Source organism: Phodopus roborovskii, unplaced genomic scaffold (assembly GCF_943737965.1).
Source record: "Phodopus roborovskii unplaced genomic scaffold, PHOROB, whole genome shotgun sequence".
Lineage (NCBI taxonomy): Eukaryota > Metazoa > Chordata > Mammalia > Rodentia > Cricetidae > Phodopus > Phodopus roborovskii.
The window spans coordinates 18,255,471-18,283,387 of NW_026125397.1; the positions used below are offsets into that span (position 1 = coordinate 18,255,471).

A 27,917-nucleotide genomic window follows, 5' to 3' on the forward strand; every position below is an offset into this window, starting at 1 on the left:
TTTAGTTACTATGGAACTTTACAATCCCAGCAAGACAAAGATGACTCAGTCTAGTACTAAATAAAAGTAAACATAAGATTTAACCTGGTAAAAACGAGAATGTGTTCCAATCAAGAGCATACTATCTAAAAAACAGTATTGCTACCTCGTCATCCGTTTCTCATTACACTTCAGAATCCCTAACTGTGTACATTCACATAATACTACAGTCCATGAAAAGAGTATATTCTTTTATTGATTTTTTTTTGCTCATACATCTTGTTTCAACTTTCAATAGTAAAATTCAATAAATTCTATTCCTTAATCATAAAAACTTGCTGTACATATTATTTACATGTTGCCAAAATCTACAGGCATGACACACATCACAAGGACTTCACTGACACTAAGTATGGGACCATCACACAGAAGGGAGTAGCTAATTAACATACATTCAAATGGTAAATTGTAGATATGCACAGTGTATTTGGCACTGTTAATATCGTAACATTTTTATTGTCAAAAACAGGCATTCGTAAGCCTTAGTCACAATATACCAGAATTTGCTATTCACATTATAATCAGCTTTTAAACTTCAAACAGTAACCAGTCAGTTTCAAGGAGCAATACAGACTTCGGAATGGAGTTAATCGCTCCAACTTCTTTGTATGCTCCATGTCATCTGCTGAGTAGGTTCTACTTGGTGTCTTTTTCATTGTGGAGCATGTCAAGAAGAAACAACTTAAACATGTGAAGACACTAAATTCCTTGGGAGCACAAAGGAAGTTTTGATGATATCCAACTTGTGATGGCCTTGGCAGAAACTGAAGAATGACCAGTGCTGTTCAAATTGTCAGGTGGCATCAGCACTCGCCCTCAAGTGAAAAGATCCCTGGACGCCTGTATTTAAATTCAAAACCCTTAACTTGCTTAAGCAACCTTTTTCTAAGGCCAAAACAGACTTGCGTCATAGGCTATAGATTTGTTTTGTTGTGCTATACTATGAAAGAAAGTATAACTTGACGCTTCATGATTTTGGATCTATTCCAAAGGGCAATTTGGCAAACTTCATTTTAGCAAACTTTGAATTCCCTTATTTCAATTGAGCCAAATGAATTTAACTCATTAAAGCTGAGCATACCCCCCGAAGGTCCGTTTTTGTACCTACCATGCTTACAAAAGGTGTTAAACTGCCTTAAATTACCTCCCCCTGTGGAGGAATAAAACCATGGAACAGGGGAACAAAACTGGGGAATTCTCTAATAACCTTTAAATACATTATAGCTTCACATAAAATTCTGGCAATAAATTAAAACTTTAAAATTCTATACAAAAAGAAAACCTGAAGTGCAAAGTAATGTCACTGGACCAAAATTCATTTTAATCATTTTATTTCAAGTATATTTTAAAAATCATAAATGGGGTTTGTAATCCAAAGCTGAAACATGTATTCGTCAGAGTCTGACAGGTAATTCCAGACCATACTTTCCAAACCCAGGTTCTTTGCTATTTTTCAGATTTCTGAGGCCTAATATTTAAACTTCTCTATCCTAAATGTACACGACTCTTGTATACTTGCTGATAAAAGTTTTCTGAAAACTGTCCATCAAATCTAAAGAATGGTTTCCATCCAAGATTATCAGTGGGAAAACATTAAACATCGATCAAGAATACAATTCTGTCAGAAGCAGTGCTGTTCTCTAGAATACAAGAGAACACAGAAGACCGAGTTAAAGTATGCTCACAGACTTTGGTAATACAGGCTCCATCCTACTTAATCATTATGCAAAGCCATCGCTGAGATTTCCAGGAGCACTCGAGAGAGGGGCAGGTCACTTCTGAGGGAAAAAGCTGCCTTGGCTAACTTCTCTCAAATGTTTATTTTAAATAAAAGGCTAATGGATAATGGAAACATTTTCTTTAAATGGTTTGGGTACTATATAGCATACTACTCATCACACAAAGAAATCAAAACTGTCCTCTCAGGAAATTTTCCACCTTTAAGATTATCATTTATTCACTTTTCTTGGTTTTCAACCGCCTAATTCAATATTTAAATTTTTTGTATTCTGTACTTCAATGCTGTAAGATTTTGTTTTTTTCAAATGATCTTTACAACCCAGACCAGACACCAGACCAATACTCCTAAATCTCAATGCTTACTATAATGCAGAAATGAAATGGACGGAAAATTGAGGGGGCTGCCTTCGCTCTGCAGGTGAGCAAACTTTCAACATGAGCAATCCGGAATCTCCGAATGACCCTCACAATGAGGACACTTCCACAAACAAGTCAATATATTATTCTTAAAAATTAAAGTTTGGTCACTAAGAAAGACTGAACAAAAATGATCCCCTCCCACCACAAACAACTACACCAGCTCTCTCTACCCCCTCACTCCCCGCAAAAACAGAGGAGCAGCAGGAGCTGAAGCCTTTCCACCTCAAGTCTCAGTTCCTAAGACAGGGCTGCTACCTGCTTCAGCTGAAGGTCTATGGACTCATTCTCCAATGTGCCCCATTTATAAATTTATCTCCACACACACGTGCACGCACACACGCACACACTCATTCACTCTCAAGTAAGACACTTTTTTGTGTTTGTTGATAAATTATGAGGAATATGAACTAGGTGTGTACAAGGTTTTATAGGTACTTTGTAAACATCAGAGTCAATTGGGTCCTTTTCTCCATAAGCCTGAAATCCTGTTATGCAACCAGGAGCCACTACTTTCCCAGACGCTGTTCACAAGCTGCATACTGGCGAAGGGCGGAGAAAAAGTCCTCATAACTGATGTTTAGGTGAGAAGGCAAAGAGCTGGAAAGAAAACGCAAAGTGGGGGGATTAGATGATACACTATAATATGGGGGAGGAGCTATATGCAAAAGGAAGTAAGGGAAGAAAAACGTAAATTATATGCAGAACAGGCTAAGTCAGTAGTCAAACTCACTGTGAGATAGCTCAAGCAAAAATTATCACAATCTATTAACACAAAACCTATGTCACAGTTAAAAATACTGTATTAATAATGTACTCAAATCCACTTTCAGAGCTCTGCATGGTCGCACTGAAGTCAGCACTAACAGTGTGTGAAGCCGGGCTTAGCCTCTGCCAGAGCAGCACACACTTTCCACACAATGGCACAGGGGCAACCGATAACTGAATGTGCAACCCACTGCTGCCAACTACTACAGGAGCATTTACACCGTGTGTGACAGGCAGCATGAACACATGACGAGGGTACTTTAATAACTGTCAAAAACTGATACGAAAAAGCCCTCAACTTTAAACAGCTCCATGAGGTTTGGAAATTCACAAAAGTAAGGGCCAAACAAACAGATTACAAAAGCCACGTTCAGAGTTCCAGTCACATTAAATACTCACACACACACACACACTCACACATACACTCCCTCACACACATACAAACACACTCTCACACACTCTCTCACACACACATACACTCACACATACACTCCCACACACACACTCACATACACTCCCTCACACACATACAAACACTCACACACATACACACACACATACACTCACAGATACACTCATACACACACACATACACTCACTCTCACACACACACACTCACACACACATACACTCGCTCACACACTCATACACACATACACTCTCACACACATACACACTCATGCACACACACACTTAAACACACATACACATTCACACTCACACACATACACTCACATACACACATACACACTCATGCACACACACTTAAACACACACACACATACACTCACTCACACACTCACATACACACATACACTCGCTCACACACACATACACTCACACACACACTCTCTCACACGTACTCACACCTTACTTCCTTCCTCCAACTGTCAGAATTGTGAAAGTGGCCAAGTTTTCCTTCTGCTCTTTTAACATCAAATGAACACTATAATGTCCGCTATCAACCTTGTCTTACCGCCTCTATTCAAATGATACTTATGGCATTCGTGTCCCCTTACAACTCCAACATTCCCTTGCAGGGGACGGGGGAGACTGTGGCTGGGGTGTAAAATAGAGGGAGGGAGGGTCCCCATCAACATCCCTCTGTCCTCTTCCACATTTTATCAACTGCCCTATCTGCCCGTCTTCAAGCACTGTGCCACTACCCTCACTGGCTCAGAAATGGCCGAGTGCTTTTTAGCATGCTCATTTTAGGACCCAGATGCCTTATCTGACATCATGGGGCTTAGTCTGCTGGGGGAACAAAAATTCAACAAAATATGAACTGGAAGACAAATGTATAGACACAGATACAATGGACAACCTGTGAGGTGCTAGACATTTGTCACCTAAATCCTCAACTCTACACTAAAATGCCCATTTTAAAAAGTAACACATTAACTGGGTATGGTAGCACATGCCTTTAGTCCCAAAACTCGGGAGGCGGAGGCAGGAGGATCTCTGTGAGTTCAAGGCCAGCCTGGTCTACAGAACAAGTTCCAGGACAGCCAGGACTACACAGAAAAACCCTGTCTAGGGAAATTTTTTAAAAAATGAAACAAAACACCTTCTCTTTTATTCTAAATCAGGGGTCAGCAAGTAACAACCTATCTTTGTTTGTTTAACAAAGTTTCTCTTGATAGATCAGGCTTGTCCAGAACTCACCAGATAGCTCACCCTGGTCCTGTTCCTCCAGCCAAGTTAATAGTTTATTTTTATAAATAGCAGTCATATCTATTTGTTCATGCGCTGTCTATGGTTATTTCGCTGTACTTGCTGAGCTGGGCATATTTTAGTTAAATAGAAAGATACTACATGACCTGAAAGACCTAAGGTATTTATTTATTTTCTGGCCATTTTAGAAAGAGTCAGCAAACCCTGTTCTTCGTAAGTAATTTCATCGCCTTCACTGTACTCAACCCAAAATCACAGTATGGCCCTTCAATTGTCTTTTTACTTTATCCTTTCTCCAAACCAATGCTAGCCATAATAGCCAAATAAAGCTTCCAAAATCACCATTCCTGTTCTGCCTATAGGCTCCACCTGTCTCCACTCCTTACTTTATCATTAACCATCCAGACTCCGAAGCCCTTGACCACCCCTCCACCCACTTCACCCGTCCCATACCTCCAACACGACTAGTTCCCTGCGACTTCAAACATCACGAGTTTTCTTCTGCGTCCTGCTACTCACTATGTCTCCTACCATTACTATCAGTGTCATAGATATGCCTGAGTGCATTCCTACTTTTTCTTTACAACAACTTCAGCACTCAGATATTGCTTGTTCCTGATCCCCTATGATAATTAATGTCAACATCAAACATCTGCACAATCACATATTCACTGTCCACTCCATCCACAGGCCCTTGTTTTGCCTCTCAGACTAACTAAAGGAAACAGTATTGCCAATAGATCTAGTACAGCGCTGGGATCAAAGAACAAACCCAACACATTTTCAGTTACTTACACGATCTCAGTCAATCTGATTTGCCAGGGAAGAAAGCCTAATGTGCTGTCCACAGGACCAAACTTCAACACTAAATCAGGATCAGGGAAACCATGTGAGCCTTGGGAATAAAGACAAACATAAAATTAGCACAGACTATTTATACACAAAATAAGACAATTAAGTGTCTTCTTAGGGTTCCTGGTCTGTTCTCTGGAGCCTTATCTGAATGCTTTAATACATTTTAATAAAAACAAATCTTAAAAGGACAAAACTAAACTAACTAAAGAATTCTGAGGAGGCAGAGGGGGCGGATCCCTCGCTGCCCAACGGTGTGGACAGAAATGGGAACTGGAAGGTATAGGCAGGAGACAGAACAAATGCACAGTTTGCTGGCTATAATATGAAATTCAAGGGGCTTGGGGTATGCGGACCACTCAGTTATACTCATCTGAGGATACAGGCTCCATGTCTAGGCACTTAACAGGGAGGTCCTGGAAATAAAATCCTACAGCCATGAGTGAGTGGCAAACTACCCTTGTGGAGGGACAGGAAAAAAATCTAGTGTAAAGACAGGGCCAAGACGACTTGAGGAATGGTATTAACTTAAAATGCAACTTTTCGACTCCAAGCACAGATCCCTGGAGTCAGAATCTTCAGGTGTGCAAGCACAGCCAGTGTGCAAGTCCTTGGATGACTAATAACCTAGATGGATCGACATAGACTACAGCCAAGACTAAAACACACGATATGCAGCTGGGAACCCTGTGGGACCACATACAACACACTCAGAAAGACAGACGCTCCCTTTCTTCTCCTCTCATAGGTGTAACCCAGACTTAAAAGTGTGTGCACACCTCAGCTTTGCTGGGCTTTTACGTTTTTTAAGACAAGGTCACATTATGCAGCTTAGGCTGTCCTCAAACTCAAACTCAGAGATCCCCCAGTCTCTGCCTCCTGAGCACTGAGATTAAAGGCGAGCACTACCACATCTGGCTTATTTAGGTAATTTTTGTCTTTTGCTTACTTATTTTGATTTTCATTTTTTGTGTTATTAATAGGTAGATTGCTGTTTTTTTTAACTGCATGTTATTTTTTGTTTTGTTGTTGTTTTTGTCTGTTTTTAAACAGAAAGACCATAAAGTTTGGTGGGTAAAAAGGTAGGAATGATCTGGGAGGGACTAGGAGAAGGGAAAAAGCTCTCTCTTTCTCTCTCTCTCTCTCTCACACACACACACACACACACACACACACACACACACACGAAAGATATACCACTGGAGTATAGCTAAAAGAAACTACCCAAAATTATAAAGTACAACTTCTCTGTGGCTTCACAAATGTAGAGTGCAGAATTTGAAAACTGCTAAACCTAAGTTGTTCCAGCTGAACCTCTTACAAGCTTTGTGATTTTGTTTGTCTCCTTTTCCCATCTCATTGGCACAAAAATCACGATAAATAATAATGGTAATATGAGCAATATAATCTAGAGGCCCGCGTGAAGGTTGAGGCAATGCATTTAAAATACTTAAGGAAAAGCAGTATGTTATATTTATTATCATGATCACTTAACGGATAATTTCAGAATTATTCTACATTTTCTTTCAGTGGGCAAGACTAATAGTCCTATTATTCCTCCTTAAATGTGCAGTCTGTGTTTGTTCTTGTGTCTGTGTGTGAGGTGTTGAGTGCTGGCATGTGCACCTCGGCATTTGGGTGTACAGAGGACAAACTTCACCTACTGAGACTTCCTAGCCCCTTGTGCTTATGTCTCTTCATTTGATTCCCTAATATAGCCTGAAATAGTTTGCATTTTTTATTAGAACTTCATGATGTTGGCATACTGGTAATACACACTACCGTCTGTTAATTAGCTGTTAATTAGCAGATCTCAAACTGCTTGCTCACAATCATTTGTTAGCACTCTCAAATATTATTCCAAGCTATAATGAGTTTCTATTTATGTGAGTGATTATAATATAAATGAAATAGCATATTCCACTTATCCATTAAAAATATTACTCTTACTATCTTAAAATAATATTTTAACAAAATAACTACATTTTACAAAAACAAAAAAGCATGCGCGCCCATGCATGCGAGTGTGTGTGTGTGTGTGTGTGTGTGTGTGTGTGTGTGTGTGTGTGTGTGTTCAAATTGAAAAGGCTAACCCTCAAGCTTATATAAAAATACAAAGGACTGGAAGGCATCACCCTCCCTGTGGAGTTGTGAGGGGAATGTGATAGGAGGGGGGGTCGGGGAGCATGAGAGGGAGGGAGGGAGGGAAAGGAAGAGAAAGGGAACTGAGATATATATACATATATATATATATATATGTACATATATATATGTATATATATATTTATCTATTACAAAGGACAGTGACTCACCAAAAAACCTGAAAAGAAAAAGTGACTAAAGTTGTCCCTCATCTGCACGTGTGCACAGTAGCACACAAGTGCAATGCACATACGCCATAAATGAGCACATAATAAAAACAGGCAAAATATTTAAACACATACTTTACCAAGTAAATTACAATGGCCTATCAGCGCATAAAAGATAGTCAATATCATTAGCCATTAGGAAAGTATGAGTTAAATATTACCACGTAGATACTAGAGGGCTCAAACTACACTTAAAGACAAACATGAGAAAATCAACCCTGGAGAGCACTGTACTTCAGCAAGAATGAGGAGAAGACAGAGCCTTCTACCTTGCTTCCATTATTAGGTATCTATCTACCTTAGAGGAAAGAAAACACACCCTCACAAAGACGTGCACGCCAAGTGTCACAGCAACACTATCCAAAACTACAAACAAAATGTCTAGTGGCTGGTGAGTGGCTGCAATGAGTTATATCCACAGAACAGAATACTACTCAACAAAAGAATAAAGAGTACGGAAGTACTAATGCATTAACCCTAAAAGCGGGTGGATCTCTGAGTTTTGGGCCACCTGTTCCATGCAGTGCACTAACTCCAGGCCAGACATGGCTACACAGTGAGACCCTGGCGTCAGTGCGGGTGGGGAGAAGCCTGTTTTAAGGGGCTGGCCATGGGGAGTGTGGCCATGCTCCAGTGAGGGTATGGCAACACGAATTGGACTTGCTTTTTCTTCTCCTTTTTTTGAGGGGAGGTCACAAGGGTGGGGGTGGGGCAGACCTGGGAGGTCTGGGAAGTGAGTCACTGGGGTATATCATGTAAAATTCCCAAATAATCAATAAAAGCACTATGTTAGGGGACAACAAAAAGCAAAAAATGGAAAAAAAAAACAGTATTAGCTAAGATATGAAAGTCTACATATTATTTGCTTGCTTTTAATATAAAATTTCTTAAAAATGCAAAATTTAGTCAGAAAGCAAACCAGTGGTTGCCACTGGTTTGGAGAGCCGAGTAAAGTCTGAACACAGTTGGACTATGAGAGCGATGGTGTGCAGTGTGTGGTAATATTTTATCAGTTAATTAAGTTTAAAATCCACGGTAAAGATTGTAAGAGCAAGACGATCAGAGCCCCTGTTGTGAAAGTGTGTCTCCTAGCAATGTGAGAAGCTGCACCCATACAGTCTCAACAGCATAACTGCCTAAACAAGAGCCAAACAAGGGCAACAATAAAAGGCATGCTAAGTGCACAGGGAAGGGCCCGTGAGGCCTCAGCTGAGAGGAGAAATCGTCTTCCCTAGACGCAAGCACACCAACTGGGTACCCAGTACCAAACGTCAGCCCAGAAAACATACACTCAAGTGACACTACGCAGCCTGAGCAGGTCATGATTAGGAGGGGAAGGGGCCCAACAACAATAAGGGGGGAGTGCGTGCAACAAGAAATGATAAAAACAAATCCATGAATTTAAAAAACGATGTGCACGCATAATATGAAGGATTTGCAGAGAGGAAAGGGAAGGAAGAAATATCAACCTAAAAATAAATAATTTCCGAAGTCTATACACATCCTCATTATAAATTAACAAGTCCTGGAGCTCCTTGGCTCACCACTTCATCCCAATGGGACATCTGAAAGCCATCTATCTATAAGCCCCCAGGGTACCATGCAGGATATATCCATGAATTCCCAAATGTCCAAGAAATAGTAAATATCTCAGTAACTCTGGTGACATACTCCTACAATGGTCTGCCACTCCCTGAAAATGCATGATTAGCAAGTAAGGTAAATAACATTCTATGGTAATGGTAATAATTGAAAAATAAAGGTCTTGATACCGCATGATTACAAAAGCCATCCATGGACATTAATTTGTTAAATTGCCTTTTTTTTTTTTTTTTTAATGTTAAAGATAATGCTAATAAGAAGGGCCACAGAGTTAGGGCAAAACTTTCCTAAGGGCTCCAGAGAGAAACAACAAACCAAAGACATTCATCAGCAGTATGGGGTGAGGTGTGGTGCATATGTATATATCTGTGTGTGCATTTACCTGTGATGCTATATTTTAGCAAAACATGACACATACAGTGGTTCATCTGCATAGCAAACAGAATAAATACAAAAAGGAGGCCTGAATAAAAGGCTGTATTTGGGGAGTTGCCTACTAATAAAGCTCTTTAAAAAAAAAAAAAGTTATTTAAATTTATTTTATGTGAGTTGGTATAAAGGTATCAGAGTCCCTGGAGCTGGAGTTCCAGGCAGCTGTGAGCTGCCTGTGGGTGCTGGGAACTGAACCTGGGTCTTCTGGAAGAGCAGCCAGTGCTCTTAACCACTGAGCCATCTCTCCAGCCCCATCAAGTTCTTTAAGCAAAACAAAAAACTAGAAAGGAAAAAAGAGTAAAAGAGGGGCAGAAAACCAGGACTAAAACCCTACTTCCAAAAATATTCATTTAAAAGAAAAAGTCCTCAAAAACTCTTTCCCTGAACGAGCAAGGAGGCTCAGGGGGTAGAGGTGCTTCCCACCCGCCAAGCCTGGCGAGCTACTCTCATGAACTGGAAGGGAAGCAAGCCCAGAAAGCTATCCCTCACACTGTTGCCCTCATAACACCTAAATACATTGTCTGTTTGCTTGTTTAAATCCTTCCCTTTTACTAAATCTTCCTAGTAAGTGCAAGGATCAGTTCTATATCCTGAAATCATCACATGCGGGTCATTAAATGTCAGAACTGTAAGGAATACAACAATAAGAGTCTCCCCGCTCCCCCAAAGATGGTGACTCACTATTGAGCCCTGGCTAGCTAGCCTGGACCACAAAGATCTGCCTGCCTCTGCCTCCTGAATGCTGGGATTACAGGCTCGAGCCACCAGGCCAGGCGAACCAGATTGTGTAGAATGAAAAGAATCCAAATATTCTCTTTCATCTGTCTTTGGGAGACAAAATGGGAAACATTTCTGACTTACTAAGTAAGCCGTCTAGCAGATCCACATCCAAATCTGTGGGTTTCCTCTGCTGCTGAGCTACTAACTGGCAAAAGTCCTGGGCAGCTCTCACAATATCCGCTTTTCCATCTTCTGGGGACAGCACCTTCACTGCTGAAGGGCAATTTAAAACTAGAGAAAAAAACAGACAAGATAATATTTAAAAACGCACTTGTCTACTTTTATTTCAAAATCAGTTTTACGCAGAAAGTTCAGACCAAAATAAAGATACAACTGTGGTACCTAGGGACCACTCAAGCTCTTCAGCGCCAATATCCAAACCCACCTCCTATGCTCCTCTGAAAGAAGCCATGCACCCCAGGTCACAATGGTGCGTATTTTTATGTAACACGTACATAACCCCAAAAGTAGCTTTGTATAGTGAATAAAGCCTCTACAAAGGAAGATAACTACAATTTTTTCTTATCTAAAAATGCCATCTATATTCATAATAAATTTAGTAATAGCATAAAAGAAAACTTCAGTCCAAAGAAAAGTATGCGTTAGTGGAGTATGTGTGCACTGTCCAAATGCCTACCTGACTCTGGAAGCTACTTTATACTCCAGATAACAGATAATAATACAAAAGTATCACTTATAAACATTCTTTCATATTACCCTATAGAAAAACCAGTTTTGTATCAATTTATATACTCATTAAATTTACTGTTATAAATATATCTTGAGCTTCTCTGTTCACAGGGCTATAAAATTTGCATGGTTAAATAGATTCTTTAATGTGATTTTTTTTTTTACCATAATGTCAATTGCTATTGTATCATTTTCTAAATATTACCTTCTAGCAAGATCATTGACAATAAAGACTAACAGAGCAAAATAAATGAAGAATATGACAAATTCTGCCCTGAAACACAAATACATCTTCCTATGGCCATGCCCAATTGCCCACACACACTTACCTTGATCGTCTTTGTCATTACTATTTGAAAACTCTGGTGAGTATTTGGAACAATCTAGGCCCAAAAGTTCCTGCTGTTGTTTTAAAATTTCATCCATCAATCTGGAATTATTTCTCTTGAAAATACCTTAAAAAAATATGAGCAAACAGATCACAACCAGGTTAGGTGATATTCTTCAATGACTAGTGGATGTTTGCTATGGATATAATAGTAGACCCAAAACAGGACGTATTTCAAATAAAGCAGTAATGACTAATCTCCAACTAGAATCTAAAAGGAAAACATGACAGCAATGCTGGTTAATAGAAGAGTCTGGCTTCAGGCTCACACAGAAAGGAAGTCAGCTACTTGGAAGCAATGTGAACATATGAATATGACAGACTAGGACTTGGGAAGGAATTTAAGAGGGCCCTTAGTTGAAACCGTTATTTACAACCAAAGAAACTGAAATCCAGTGTCCTGAAGAGGCTGATCTAGAAATGTCTTTATTCCTGATTCCCAATCTAACATCTTTTCTCTGCAGACTTATTAGATACATTAAATGATACTGCCTCAATTGATTTGCTTTATAATGAGAGAAAGCAGCATAAATTATACACAAAGTAAAGAATAAAATAGGAGCAAAACTGTTGGGGGGCCCTGGTCAGAGGTTGCAGTCTGCCATAGCCTGGCAGCTTTCTCTAAGCTCAGCAGCATGGAGGACTCCCTTTACTTACCTCTCAGCAACACTTCCTGCTCTCTACCTGCCCTATCTGGAGAATGTCCCTAGGCCCAGAGGACTGACCTCATCTGAAAGCTGTCTCTAAGCCTGGATGCCTGAGTTATCTCTAGTGTGACCCATGGCACACTTACCTGTTAGAAGCCTCCCCTGCTGCACACATGATAACTAGGAGCTTTGCCATAGGACCCTGCTGTCACGTGTGAAGCCTAATGATAGGAGCGTGCCACTTAATGTAAATTGGTTTTTCCTATATGGTGATATTTTGTTTATGATTTAACAAATAAAGCTTGTCTGAAGGTGAGAGTGCAAAGCTAGCCACACTAGTCAACCACACGGGCCAGGCGGTGGTGGCGCACACCTTTAATCTCAGCAGCCACACTAGTCAACCACAGATAGAGGCCGGGCGGTGGTGGCGCACACCTTTGATGCCAGGAGGAGACAGGAGTGCAGTGTATTCAGTCTGCAGCCACACTGAGCACAGGAGCCCCCCCTTTTGGTCTGAGCCTTGGTAGAGCCCCTCTCCTGGGCCACAGGCTAGTCCTCTAATCAGATGCTAAGCTTCACAGTCACTAACACTGTCAGCAGATTTGGTAAGACAATTGGGAGTTCTTAAAGGAAGGAATTAGTTCAAAGAGCGTTTTTTCCCACATTAAAAATGGTAAACACTATTACAATGGAGAGAGTTAGGTCTCTACGATTATGCAATGGATGGTTTAAAACTAGAACAATTAAATGAAGGGATAATCAAGTTAACCTGCATTGACACACTGTTAATTATCATTTTGATAATCTTCGTTGTCAGTTTGGTAATTCTTGGCTTATCCCTAAAAAAGTTGGTTGATATGAGTGCCAAGATACAGGCCTTAGAAAACCTAATTAAAGCAGCTCACAGAGACATTCAAACCCAGACAGGGGAATTTAAAGGACAACCAATTGAGCATTGCATTATAAGTCTAGAGAGGAACAACCTAAGGTTACACAGACACCAGACAACAAATGATACAACTACCTGTCACAGGACTTGACAATTAACCCAAATTTCTCTTTTCAGGATTCCTTAAAGATGCCATTACTCCAGCAGAAAGTGGATTTAAGAACATGATGCTCACATTGCCAAGAGGTGGGGTAGGTGGTTTGGGGGCATTCAATTGGTTAGAAGTTGTTACTGGTAATGGTCAAGAAAAAAGCTAAACAAAGGAGATTAGATTCATGATTCTTACTTTGAAAAGAAAAAAGGGAGGTACAGATATGATAGGATAAGAGAGTAGATTATTGAATCTCCTTTTAAGCAGCAACTACTAGTTTTAAATATTTTACATTGCATTGGACTTCTATATATTATATGCAAATTTTATATATTGATACAAATTTGAGGGTAATTTGGTTAAAGCATACTACGCATACATTTCTAACCTTGTTCAAGGTATTTATTGTACCTATATAGTCCATATAATAATATACTGCAAATTTAGCCTTTGAAAGTTATTACTACCAACTAACTATATAATAATGACATGCAGGTTAGTAATTATTCACCTATTACAATTGGATTTGTAGTCATATAAGGTATATTTACAAGGTCAAACAGATGTAATTTTGAATAGACAGAACATCTTCAAACACTTCGGATATCTACAGAATATGGCATTTAAGATGCCTTAATATAGCAGGGTGTTTTCTGTTTTGTTTTATGACAATGAGACAAGTCTGCTCCTAGCAGCACCAATCTACTACAGAGAAGATGGTGGAGTTTACTTTCTTTGTGGCCAAAGTAAGCCACTGGGCCAGAAAGTGTCCTTGCCTCAAATGCTGACAGTATGTTGTCCAAATTGGACAAGCAGGACACAAAGAGAGTAACTGTCAAACCTTGCCAAGACAAGATGTGACAGTCCTTCAAACATCCTGCTTCACAGAAAAGTCTGTCAGATATGCTAGGCCGATAGGCCGAAGATGGAGGCCCCAATACTGAAGAAGAACCTGGGGGACTGTCCATGCAGTCAGCTGTTTTAGTCATTTCTCATGTTTGAGGGGGAGGGGGTTGCTTGTTCATAATTCCTGCTTAGTCGGTTAATATTATTTCCTTCTCAGGTCTCTGAAGGAGCTGAAGACTAGATAAAGTTTTCCTTGTTTACCAGACTCAGAAAAGAAACTCACTAAAGAGGTGTAAAGTGTCAAAGATTGAGAGACTGTAAAAGATAATTTGATAATGCAAATAAGAACAGAAAGTGAATTAGAAACAACCTTTTGGACTCACCATTATAGATAATGGAGTATTTTCTCTGAATATGTCAAATGCAAATGGGCTAGACATTGCTGATGTACTTATTGCCTGTATATATTGCATATAGTTTCTTATATTAGCTATAAACTTCTATTTTGTATTAGACAAAATGTGGTGATATTTTGTTTATGAATTAATAAATAAAGCTTGTCTGAAGATCAGAGTACAAAGCTAGCCATACTAGTTAGCCATAGAGGCGGGGTGGTGGTGATACACGCCTTTGATGCCAGCACTGGAGAGGAATGTAAGACGGGAGGAGAGAGGAGTCAGTCGGCAGCCACACTGAGGACAGGAGCCCCCACTGGTCTGAGCCTTGGTAGAGGTAAGAACCTTAGTTGCATGATTTGGTTCTCTATCTTCAGCTTGAACCTCAATATCTGTCTCTGGGTTTTTATTACTTGTGATACAACCCCAGAATCCCCAGCTCTGTATATTTCTTATACTCTGGAATAAAGCTGAGCTGATTTGCCAAAGCTGTCTCCAGGAGGGCTATCTCCATTGTGTCCCTAGCCATGGGAACTCTGTTCCCTGCTCCTGCGTCCTCCTCTCTCGTGAACCAATGCAGCCAATGGTCTAGAAATAGAACCATACAAAGCTTAAAAAATGTTTAAACCGGAGAACAAAAATATAATGTTTTTTGTTCTTCCAACCATGCATAGAGATTAAGGTTTTTGACCACCACAGTCCTTAGAGAAAAAAAGGAAACCATGTGGCACCCATCTAACCATCTAGCTTAAAAAGAAGAGATGAGGAGCACAGGGGAAGGGAGGAGGCAGGAAAAGAAGGGAGAGGATCAGCGGCCTGCAAACACCGCGCTGGATTCATCACATAACAGTAGTGTGGTGATATGAATGAAAATGATGCCTTCAGACTCACGGGGAGTGGCATTATTTGAAAGGAGCAGGACATGTGCCTTTGTTGGAGTAGGTGTGGCCTTGTTAGAGGAAGTGTGTGTCACTGGGGTGGACTTTGAGGTTTCAGAAGCTCAAGCCAAGCCAGGGGCTCATTCTCCTTCCTGCTGCCACTGAATCCAGATGTAGAGCTGTCAGCCACTTATCCAGCACCATGTCTGCTTTCATGCCTCCATTCATCTCTTCCCTCCAGGACAACAATGGACTAAACCTCTGAAACATAAGCCAGTCCCAATTAATGTTTTCCCTTAGAAGAGTTACTGTGGCCATGGTGTCTCTTCACAGCAAAGACAAGCAGTAATAAAAAGCAATGTCTTCCAATAGAGGGCTTATCAGAAGAAGCAAGACTTGGGTCCCACAAGATGTCTCAACAGGTAGGCAAAGGTACTTAATATGAGTTCAATCCCAAAAGCCAACATGGTAAAAAGAGTCAATTCCAACAGCTGTGTTCTGACCTCCACACACATGTCCTGGCACACATTCAAGGACAAACAACACACACTCTCTCTCTCTCTCTCTCTCTCTCTCTCTCTCATATATATATATATATATATAATATATAAATAAATAAATAAAGTGAAACAATTTTTCAAAGCAAGATTTGCACTAAGCTGAGTCTAGGAAGTTATAAAGTTACCTATAGATAGGGGAAATCTTAAGACAAAGTACAGTCTGGAATGTGCAAAATACACACAAGGGCTGTTGATGCAAATGTTATAAGAAAAGGATTGAGATAAGGCTAATTTTTATTTCATACTGCATCCGGTGTCATTTCCTTCCAGAGACCTTTCGCGGTGACCCATTCTTCCAATTCACAGGGATTTTGTTCAAATATGTTAATAAACTAGGTATTGCCCTTTTTAAAGTAGTGTTAACCAACCACCTCCACCACTAAATTCTATTCTTACTGTGAATGTCTAGCTTATTCATCTCCTTCCCAAGTCTCCTCCCATATAACAGGAATTCAGTGTTTACTTAATAAACTGACTTATCAGTGTTAAGTGCCAACTAACAACAAAACCTGAGTTTAGTTTCCAGGAAGCTCTCAAAATACAAACAGACACTTCCTGATTGCATGTAGAATTACAGGGCAGAATTGGTCGAGCCAGATTTGCACAGAGAGCCTTGCTCTAGGTTAAGCTGGGCAGAGAACAGCTAAAATAAAAGCTATGTTTCTGTCCAAGGCTTACATGAAACAGGTTACAAGGAAAATTCCTAATGACACAGCTGGCCCCTATGGCTGGTCACACTCTGTGGCATTTATTTCATCCATAAAGTTTGTGAGTATTATTAGCTTACAATTCTCTTTAGCAATCAAAGTCTATACAGGCTTTGACTGACATAATTTTTCAAGTAATAGCACAGGCTGTGTGGGAGCTTTTCGGTCCCCTAATTTCACAATCCACCCTCCTTGCCTTCTACAACCTATCCTGACTGATCCAAGAATGCTGGAATGAAAAAGAGGGTGAGCATTCATATCCATTTGGATTTAACCAATTTAAGGAAAACCCATCTGAAAACATAATTTTGAGAAAGCAGAATATTGTATTGTAATTTAACCATCTATTTTAAGCCAGACTCAGTGCATCGATGGGGAATGTTCTTCTGTATGCTGTGAATGTATGTTTCTCTTACTGCTTAATGAACAAATGCTGATTGGCCAGTAGTCAGGCAGGAAGTATAGGCAGAGCTATCAAACTAGGAGAATTCTGGGAAGAAGACAGAGAGAGTTGCTGGAGAGATGCCATGTCCACCGGAAGGAGTTACATGCTGGAGCATTACAGGTAAGCCACAGCCCTGTGGCAACACAAAGTTTAATAGAAATGGGTTGATCATTAAGAGAGAGCTAGCCAATAAGAAGCCTGAGCCATTAGCCAAATAGTTTATAACTAATAAAAGCCTCTGTGTGTTTATTTGGGACTAAAGGGCTGCGGGACCAGGTGGGACAGGAACCCTGTCATCAGTGAATGACTATAATCCCTGCATTTAGGAGGCTGTGGCATAAGGACTGGGAATTCTAGATCAGCCTGAGTTACATAGAAAGACGAGGAAGGAAGGGAGGGAGAAAGGGAGGGGAGAGAGGGAGGGAGGGAGGGAGAACTTATCCTATCCTTTAATGATAAAGATAGCGAAATAGATTCAGGGTGGTCAAACAATTGTCCTTAGGTGTTGAAGGATCTGACCTGAAATCTAGGTCTAAATTACCACTCATTCAGTATTTATTATTTTTGGTGTTGTATGTGCTTGTAACAGGAAAGTAGAAAGAAGGATTGTCCCAGCCGACTTAATTATCAAGAGTCACCTGAGAAGTCTCAACTGAGGGATCACCCAGATGAGACCGACCTGTGGACATGCCTGTGGGAGGTTGTTAACAGAGGAAGGCCCAGAACACTGGGTGGCACCGATCCCTAAGCAGTAGTCCAGGGTCCTAAGAAGGTAAGTAAGCATGAGCCTGTGATAGAGCCAACAAGCAGGGTTCTCTTTGGTTTCTGAGTTCCTGCCCTAACTTCCCCAATGATGAACTGTACGTATAAGCCAAATAAACCCTCTCCTACCCTGAGTTGCTTATGGTCAGAATGCTTTATTACAGTAACAGAGATAAAACTGGGACGGGGATGTTACGAGATTAGAGACATAGAAAATAATATAAATGTTGGGGGGGGGCACACACACTTGGGAGGCAGAGCCAGGCAGATCTTTGTGAGTTTGAAGCCAGCCTGGTTTTCACAGAGAGTTCTAGGACAGGCTCCAAAGTTAACACAGAGAAACCCTGCCTTGAAATCAACAACCCCCAAAAAAAGAAAGAAAGAAGGAAGGAAGGAGGGGGAGAGAGAGGGAGGCAGGGAGGAAGGAAGGGAGGGAGGGAGGAAGGGAGGGAGGGAGGGAGGAAGAAAGGATAAATGAAATGAAGAAAAAGAGAGACAGACAACCAAAGGAGACCATTTATTCCTAGTAGTGCATTTAGCATTCTAAGTATACTAGGAATCTACTAGAGGGTTTTATTCAGAATTTGAATGATGTTTTTTAAAAATAAAACAAATCACAGCCAGACATGGTTGTTTACATCTATAATGTTAAGACTGGATAGCAGAAAGATCTTGAGTTCGAGGCCAGCCTGAGCTAGAGTGAGATGCTAAAAACTTGGCTTGGTGGCTGAGTATTCATGGGCCCTGTATTTAATCCCAACCATGTTGCTACAGAAAATTATTTTGCTAGTAGGTGATGACTAGATTAAAGAGGGCCAGAAGCTAATAAAGACTAAAAGGGGGAGGGGGAGGCTAGTGTAGTAACACAAGTGACAGATGGTGGCAACTGAAATTTGGGTAGAGCAGATACCAGCAGTAAGGGGGATATGCTCCTTATGTCCTTCAGATACGCTCCTTATAAGGAGACGCCTAACAGTAGACACCAACAGAGTGTAAGAAGACTGATGGGGAAACCCGAGACAGCAGATTTGGGGGTTTCAAGAGCACTGCTCTGGACACGTACTGTTGGAGACACAGAACTGAAGTTATGAAGCAATGCGGGATAGAGGTACAAACCGCAAGTCAACACGGTGAGGCTGAAATCACAGAGCAGGAGAGACACCTGGAGCACTAAACTGCCCACACCCCGCTTACCCAGCTGTGCATAGCCACGCTGAGCTGAAAGACCAGGGCCCGCACACCGCTCATATTTACAAGGGGAACAAAAGAGGAGCCAGTAGGTACAGACGTAAACCAAGAAAGCCAAGCCGACATGGTGCACAGAGACCAGGAGAAGCAACATTTCAAACAAAATCAAGTCTACCAATCCACCTAAGAGATTCCATACAGCCCTCAGGACCTACTGTAAAAGCTCTGCTCTAAGGGACATTCCAGGGTCATGTTCAGGTCTCAACATTCCGCCCACCCCACACCTAAGCATGTGCCACGACATAAAGACCTTTCCAAATTAAGAGAACCAGGGACCAAGGAGATTAAACAAATACACACTCAACAAATCTTGCCTGTACTTCATAAAGGTTCTTTCAAAACTCACGTGAAATGTATAATCAAACCTATAAAATGACTTTTAAAGTAACATTTAACATATCTACTAGAATTTTTACAATTGTTCCTTCCGTAGAAGCAGACCTTTGAAGAAATATCTAGCAAAAAGGATTCCCAGGACAAAGAAAGACAAGGCTAAACAACCTCTGCTAGTCACCGAGCTCCTCCAAACTATGCAATTAGAGCAGTATTCCCTTATAGACAATGCCCTCAATTGGAATGCCTTTTTTTTCCAACTAGAGACCTAAGTAAATTACCTGTTGATTACCTTCATTTAACCTCTATAGCACACAACCACCATGTTACTGGAGGAGAAGAAAACAATTATTTTAAATGAAGAAAAAATACATATTAAAATTTTACATGACTACCACAGTCATTAAACTATTTTACTTTAATGGAGCGCCCCGGGACACCTCACAGATCAACAATTACACTAGAACATTAACCTACTGCAGCAAGGAGACAAGCAGGCACTGATGGCTTCGTGCAACACAAGTACGTTAGCTGAAGACGACACACAGGCTTTCTCAGTTCCAGCTGCATGCTTTATTAATTTATCTGTTTCATTGACATCAGGAACTGAGCTCACGGCTTCACACATGTGAGGCAAGCGCGCGCGCGCACACACACACACACACACACACACACACACACACACACACACACACACACGCTACACCTCCAGCTGAAGTCGCCATGTTCTGAAAACAAGACCGCCTTCATAGCTCTGCTTATCTGACAAACAGTTCCTGGAAAGCAAGCGCTCCATGGTGAAACAGTGGAGATTAAACAGGTGTCCGCTAGCTCAGGTGACCCTTTAGGTCAGCGAGATAAGGAAACTGCCTGCCTTAAAGTCTTTCTATGAAGTTCCTGTCACCTATATGTCAGTGCCATGACACCACACCTGAAGATGGTGCAACATAATCAGTCTGTGAAGTGACTATTGTCTGGTCTCTAAATGGTGAAAATAGCACAACAGCTGTAAGAACAGAAGCCTTTCAGTAAAATGTGGTTCAAAGTCTAGACCTAGTTCCTTAGGGAATGTGTCTCTTGGCTTTTCGAGTCTTTGTTTCTGGAGCGGGAAACCCTTCAGAATTATTGCATTTTGGTATAGCATGCAGCACACAATGAGATGGCTCAGAAGCAGAGGCACTTGTCCTTGAGCCTGGAGTCCTGAGTTCAATCCCCCTGGGCCTCATAAGAAGATTCCTGCAGGTTGTTCTCTGACCTCCATACCAAATAGCTAAATTTTTTTCAAGAATTTAACAAAAAATAATTGTTACTATTAGAATTTAACATATGGGGAATGGAGATAGCTCAGCAATTAAAAGGTCTTACAGAGGACCCAAGATCACTTCCCAAAACCAACAAAAGGCAGGTCACAGCCAGCTGCCAGTGGCTCTGGCTTCCGGGACCTAAGGCCCTCTTCTGGCCTCCAAAAACACCTTCACTTGAGAAGCACACATGGGAACTAAAAATAGTAACGTTTTTAATTCATAGACCTAGCACTAATAGAAAAGTATGGAGAACAACATCATTCCTCACATCAAGAAGCAAAGCAGAACAGAGCCTTCCAAAGATAAAGCAAGACAGGGATGACACGACTCAGAGCCTACCCAATGAGGCAGGCTTGGTCGGCTGCTCTAAGAATCAAGGATAGGATTCTGGTAGAGTCTTTTGCAAGAAAAATGAGAATACAACATCTGAGGATGGTGAGGTAAAATGCCAAATTCTAGGAATACAAACATCCCAGGCACACTGTTCGGCTTATCAAATACAATTATGAATGTATTTGGACTTTCAAACACATCTAGCACCTGTTTGATGCAACAGGAGAACAATCATTATTTAAGAGTCATGCCTCCTGCTATCATCTATGTCATAGGCCAGACTAGAAGAGACTTAAGTTTACTTTCCTAAGGATTCTAGGTTTCACCCTCAGGAAACAAGAGCTGCCAACTCAGCTCGTTATGCTTGTGTATGGGAAGTGCAGCCCGCTCGAGTCAAAGAATGTGCACTACCTTGACGGGGGATGTCCTTCTGGACATATGTTTCTCTTATTGGTTGATGAATAAAACACTGTTGGCCAATTAGGCAGGAAGATAGGCAGGACTAACAGATGAGAATTCTGGGAAAGGTGGGCAGAGGGAGCCCACCAAAAACACTTGCCACATAGGTCACCAAAGGAGTAAAACAGGTCCAGGCATTCTCCGGTAAGCCAAGACCACGTGGAAACACATAGATTAGTAGTTATGGATTAATAATTAAGACAGAAGCCCGAGCCACTGGCCAACAGTTTTGTAACTAATATAGTGTCTGTGAAGGGCTAAGAAAACCAGCAGCACTGCCTGACCATGGCAGGCATTTAACACCAAGCCATACCTTGACAAAAGCGAAAGGGAGAAGTAGAGATGGCATCCAGGAGCTTCTGATGTATAAGCGTCAAGTGCAAACACACATTAAGAAAACAGAAATATCTTTAGAGGTACCCAAAGTCCTCAGGAGGTCCAGAAACAGACTAAGGCAGAGGAAGATGGACTAACAGGAGGTAAGGGTACACTCACAAGGATCAGTGAGCTGGGCGGTGGTGGTCCATGTCTTTAATTCCAGCACTAGAGAGGAAGAGGCAAGCAGATCTGTGAGTCCAAGGCTAGCCTGATCTACAGAGTAAATTCCAGGACAGTGTGGAGTACACAGAGAAACCCTGTATGGAAAGAAGAGGAGGAGGGAGGAGGGGTGAGTGAGCAATCCAGACACTCTAAAAAGAGGTGGCAGCAAGACACCTAAATATGGTGTGTAATAAGAGGTACGGAGAGCAGGGAGAAATCAGTGAAGAAGGCTGGGGTGGCACTGGGCAGTCCTGTTAGGGCTAGTGTGAGAAATCATGACCCCAAAACTATTTACTGCACAGGACAGATGGACAAATAAAGAGACAGCACTCCCCCAAATTATCATTACACGTGAACAATGTGAAAGATGAAGCGTGTGGCGTGTGCATGCAGGGTCTCAGGTCTGCATCCACCAAGCTCCAGCTCCAGCCTATGATTAACCTTACATAAGGCAGAGTAGTTTCTGTTCTGTGTTAAGGTCAACTCCAGTGTGCAGAAGTGCCATAAAGTAGTTTGATAAAAATAGAGATGCCCAGGTTGGACTATCTTAAATCAGCTGATCAGTAAGTGTGATGAATCGGTGTTTCCTATAACATTCCAAGGACTCCTTCTCAAACTTTTCTAAAGAACCCTACAACAAGCATGGGACCAACACAATTGCACAATGAAGACAGCACCCATCCCCCACCCAGACAACGCACTTCAAGTGTACACAACACCAACCGCATTAAGAAATAGTTTTTACACATATCATAATCATTTCCTAAATCATAATCATGTAAACAAAATAAGCAATTCTCCTTATGAGAACTCGGAGCTCAAAAATTCCTGACCAATCTTCTAAGAAAACCTCAATTTCCAATGTATGAATACAGCAGAAATTACCACGATCAAACAAAGTTTGCAAGTATAATTAAAAAAAAAAAAAAGGCAAGGGCTTAACTGAACAGCTTAGGGCTACAGTGCTCAACTGGCCAAAGGCTCAGTGTTTTAATATATATAAAGCATCTCTGAAATATTGGGGGGGGGTTGTTGTTGTTGTTGTTTTGTAGCTATGAGGTAAACCTATAGTTCCAGCTTTATAGAAGCTAACACACAATCATCTGAGTCCAGGTATTTGGGCAACACAGGAAGAGCTCATTTCAAGCCTGTAATCCCAGTACTAGAGAAATTGAGGCAAGAGAACCTTAAACTGAAGGCCAGCCTACCAAGACCCTACAAAAGCAAGTAAGCAAGACCCTCAGTTCACGGGAAGAGACACTTCAAAGTACATAAATACCATTAGGTATTTTAGTCTAAGGATTAAAAACAATCATAATTAAAAGCCATCATAATCAGAATGAGTATTATTTAAATACAGATTTGAGATTTAAGATATGTTAAGATGGGGGAAACTAAATCAGTAAATTTGCCTCCAAAGTGGCTGCTATCAAATCCCTTCAGCTCTATCTTGAGGCACAAGGCATTTTTCCACTGAGAAGTAAAATCTATTTCCTTCATTCAAGACAGATGTATGCCTGATTGCTTAAGCTAGGTCCTAAAGGCTTGCAGCTTTGGTCTGACTCTGGGAACGCCTGATCTGGAGGCAATCTGATTAATTTTGAAGCTTCTATTGCATAAGGAAGCCCACAGTAGCCATGTGGGAAACATAGGAAGACAAATAACCATCTCCTCTCTCCTATTCCAGCCATTACAAACCAGGCACACAATGGATGACACATAATAGCAACCTTCATGTCCCTGCCAGTAATCTGACTGCAATCTATGTAAGTGATCCCAAAGAAAATTACACAACAGAACTGAGCCAACACATAATTATTTTAAAACACTGAACTTTGGTATAGATTTCCACAAAACCACACATAAGCAAAACAGCTGCCCAGTCATTCATCTTACCTTATTTTCCAGCATTCTGTTAAAGAAACTTACCTGTTCTATTTACCGCTCCCAAGGTTCGATTCAATGCTATTGTTAAGTGAAACCTCATCAAAATCTTACCAAAGCAGTGGCATCTCTAGCCCACATACAGGGACAGGATACTGTTCAAGCTCCAAATCCTATCTACTTTTGCTAGTTCCAATACAAATGTCACCGTCCCGTCTTCCTAGAGCCACATGGAGGAAGAGCACTCCTAAGGGAAAGCCCTGCTCTCCTAAAGTCTTTCACACTCAGCTGTCATCTCTGATTTATGTATCGGCCTGCATTAATACTAATTAATAATTAATAAATATCTCTCCTTGAACATTATATCATTTCTTACACATACTTCATTTTACAGACCTCTACAGAAAGGCAGCATTTATTTATATGTGTGTGTATGTGTGTGTCAATACACATACATTTTTCTAAGTATCTGTATAGAAGAAACAAGCTTACGTAGAAGCATAGTGGAGGAAATAAAGTTTAAACATCTTTACCTATTCAAAAGTTAGACTTTGTCCCTGTCCACCCAATTTAAAACTTAATCTCTTCCTTCATGCTGCCTTTCAGCTAGCATCTCTCCCCTGTCTTATTTTTCCTCATTATGCTTCTGAAACTATTTCCTAACACATTAACATTAGATGCCAGACTGTTTAAATTTTCTCCTTCATGAACGAATCAGTCAGAAGCCAAGGTAAGTAAACTGAAGACCACTTATTTAAACTACGAAATTACCACTTAAAAATGTTTTTATGCTAGTACTCAGAATTCTTGAAGCTCTGTTCGGGTCTCAGCCAAAACTTGTTTTAAGTTGACGCCTTTTCATTGCCAATCATTTTCCCTCTAAGAACATGTGACAAAGGACTTGAGTCACTTCAGAAATGCAGTAACAGGAATTGCAGGAACAAGGAAGTGACGGCACGCAGGACGCAGTTGTGTCGAACAACTCAGCTCTGCCTTTTCCTTCCCACCCGATATAAGTCAATCCACCACTACTTAATGCCTTTAATTTCTATTTTAATTGCCATGGTATATCCAACACTGCTGACTGTACTGGAAGTTCTATACTGCCAGTCTCTGTAGCCTACAGAGTAAATCACCGTTTCTGACGACAGGCTCAGTGGAACCACACTCCTTGCTGGCTACAAGCAGCCAGTGATTACTGCTTACCCTAGGCAAACCCAGCACTTAAATAGCAAACTGAGGAAGATTGAAAAGTAAAACTCAAGTTGCTTCTCTAGGGCATGCGGGCAATTTACTAAACCAAGAATCAGGCAATCATTTTTCTTTCCTGCATCCCAATACTCCTAACTCATTCTTATCTCCACATCTTTATCTTTCACGGAAATACCACTGCATTTAGGACTGACGACATTCACGCCTCTCCCTCTCCCTCCCCTTTCTCTCCCTCCTCTATTCTTCAATGCCCTACTCAAATTTCATCTCCTCTACACCAACTCTCAAAGTTCCTCTCTTCGGAATTTCTCTCCCAAATATCATCCATCCATCACCTAGTGCGTGCCTTTCTCCCTGCGAGCCTGAGAGTACCCAAGATGAAGGCAAGACTCCGAGGAATATATGTGGCATGGTGTTTTAGGCTTGTTGCCATGAAATATGTGTTGAACAAAATTTCTTAACAAATCTGTGAAGAAATTCATTGCCTTGATCATGACTTAGACTCAGTCAGCCGCATGGAGTACTGTATTGGCCACTGAGGATTAAAAAAATCACACACGATCCCAGGCTTCAGAGACAGGGGTGCACCGTCTTGTTCCGGGCCTATCTAAACTCTCACATACTTTTCAGAAACTCATTTTCAAGTGTCATCTAACTCCAAGAGCTGGTCTGGGGAAACCCACGACACGACACGGCTCATGCATACATCCTCCACCATCCTCCACCGCCCGGCCGCACCTAGGATGACCGCGCCGGACCCCTTGGAAGACACTGGCTACAATTCTTTCCCCATTATTACTTTTGTGACCTTGGGCAAATCCGTTTACGTTCTCGACGTCAGCTCCCTCGCTTGTGAAAGAAAGCCAAATAGATACCATCTCCCTTAACGGAATACGGTATGTATTCTCTCTCTTTTTTTTTTTTTTAATGCTAAAAAATACACAACCAAATCCAAAGCCTCGGTCAACGTTCAAGAATAGTACCGATGTCCCTTCCTCGAAAGCGCCGGCACTGTGATTTATACTCAAGGGCCGAGAGCCACCCCAAGTCGCGAGGCCCGGAGGGCGGCGGCCTCGCAAGGCGACCGGCAGCCAAGTCGGCCGACGCGCGGTCCTCGGGCTCGGCGGCGTCCCTGCCACCCCACCTCCTCGCGCCCGGGCCTCACCTTGGTGGTCGTAGACGCTAATGTAGGAGATGCCCACGGCCATACACCACACCACGAGGCTCGCGATGTCCGAGAAGCTGGGCTCCTGCTCCGCCTCGGTGATCACCAGGCCCATGTGCACCGGCAGCTTCTGCAGGGCCCGGCCGTCCGCGCGCCAGCGCAGCCGGGGGTGGGCGGCGGCCGGCCCGGGCCCCCCGTGCGGATGCCGGTGACGGCGCCGGTTCCTGCCGACGGCCGGGGGCTTGCGGAGCGTGAAGCCGAGCGACGCTAGGACCGCGGCGGAGGCGGCGCGGCAGCAGCGCCGCCAGATCCAGTCCCAGGTGCCGAAGCGAACGCGGAGCCGGGCGGCGAGCGCGCGGTGCAGGCAGAGCAGCGCGTGCAGCACCCGCCACACCAGCTCGTACAGCCCCGTCATACTCCCGTGGCGCTCGGGCACCGTCCCCTCCCTCCGGCCCACACCCGCGGCGCCACGGGGTCTTATCCGCCCCGGCGGCCGGCGCGGGCCATCGCTCCGCGTCCCCCCACCCCCCGCGCCCGAGCCCCTCGCCACGGTCGACAGCTCACCGAGCCCCCGCCGCCATCTTCCTCCGCCCTCGGCAGCCCCGCCCCCGCCGGTACCTGGACGCTTCTGATTGGCCGCCGCGGCTGGGCGTCGAGGCTGGAGCCGACCGACACAGAGCGCCTAGGGAGAACGGGCGCTGGAGAATGAGGCGGGCTCCCGGGCGCCGGCGCCCCCTGGGGGTGAGGAGGACGACGCGCCAGCGCCTCCGGGCCTTTCTCCCCGCGGGGGCCACGCGGCAGTGAGAGGGTTGGGCTGGACCTAGGATTTGGGCGTGCGGTGTCATCCAGCTCCTCTCCCGGCCAGGACCGAAACGATTCCATCTAAGTAGACGCCGCCCAGCCTTCAATCCCGGCACGCGGGACGCAGAAGCAGGAAGATCTCTGAGTTCGAGGCCAGCCTGGTCTACAGCGCGAGTTCCAGGGCAGCCAGGCTACACACAGAGAAACCACGTCTCGAAAACAAAACAAAGTGATCTAAGTGAGTTGGAAATTAGAGAGAATCCACCCCATCCAGCAAGTGCAGATTTTTTTTTAAATCAACCAGGGTCCCCGAATAGATGTTCCCAATGGCTAGAGTGTGCTTGGAGAGGTCTCGGCACAGTTCTTTGTCCAAACCTCCAACCTTCCCAGAGTGGGAAAGAGGCCCTTCAGCATAGGACCTGGAAAGAGAACGGCCATGGCGTCCCTCACAAGCCAAGCTTTGCCGTTCGTCCTCAACAGACCAATGAAACACAGAGAGAGAGAGAGAGAGAGAGGGGGGGGGAGAAGAGAGGAAAGAGAGAGAGAGAGAGAGAGAGAGAGAGAGAGAAGAGGAGAGGAGAGAGAGGAAAGAGAGAGAGAGAGAGAG

At 42.5% G+C, this 27,917-nt stretch overlaps 1 protein-coding gene across 1 annotated transcript; it reads right to left on the reverse strand.

Moving 5' to 3' along the window:
• Positions 1-1,353: 1,353 nt before the first annotated feature.
• Nus1 (NUS1 dehydrodolichyl diphosphate synthase subunit) lies at positions 1,354-27,046 on the reverse strand. Its single transcript, XM_051175519.1, has 5 exons — positions 26,510-27,046; positions 11,693-11,818; positions 10,755-10,904; positions 5,434-5,533; positions 1,354-2,796 (listed from the first exon to the last, which is right to left on the reverse strand). The coding sequence occupies exons 1-5, from the start codon at positions 26,922-26,924 to the stop codon at positions 2,706-2,708; spliced, it is 882 nt and encodes a 293-aa protein (XP_051031476.1). The 5' UTR covers positions 26,925-27,046; the 3' UTR covers positions 1,354-2,705.
• Positions 27,047-27,917: the final 871 nt, after the last annotated feature.

Coding starts and splice junctions, on each gene's coding strand:
- Nus1 (XM_051175519.1), bottom strand. CDS start 26,924: ATGACGGGGCTGTACGAGCTGGTGTGGCGGGTGCTGCACGCGCTGCTC. Junction 11,819..26,509: donor TAGCGTCTACGACCACCAAG/GTGAGGCCCGGG, acceptor TATTTTTTTAAG/GTATTTTCAAGAGAAATAAT. Junction 10,905..11,692: donor TAATGACAAAGACGATCAAG/GTAAGTGTGTGT, acceptor TTTTTTCTCTAG/TTTTAAATTGCCCTTCAGCA.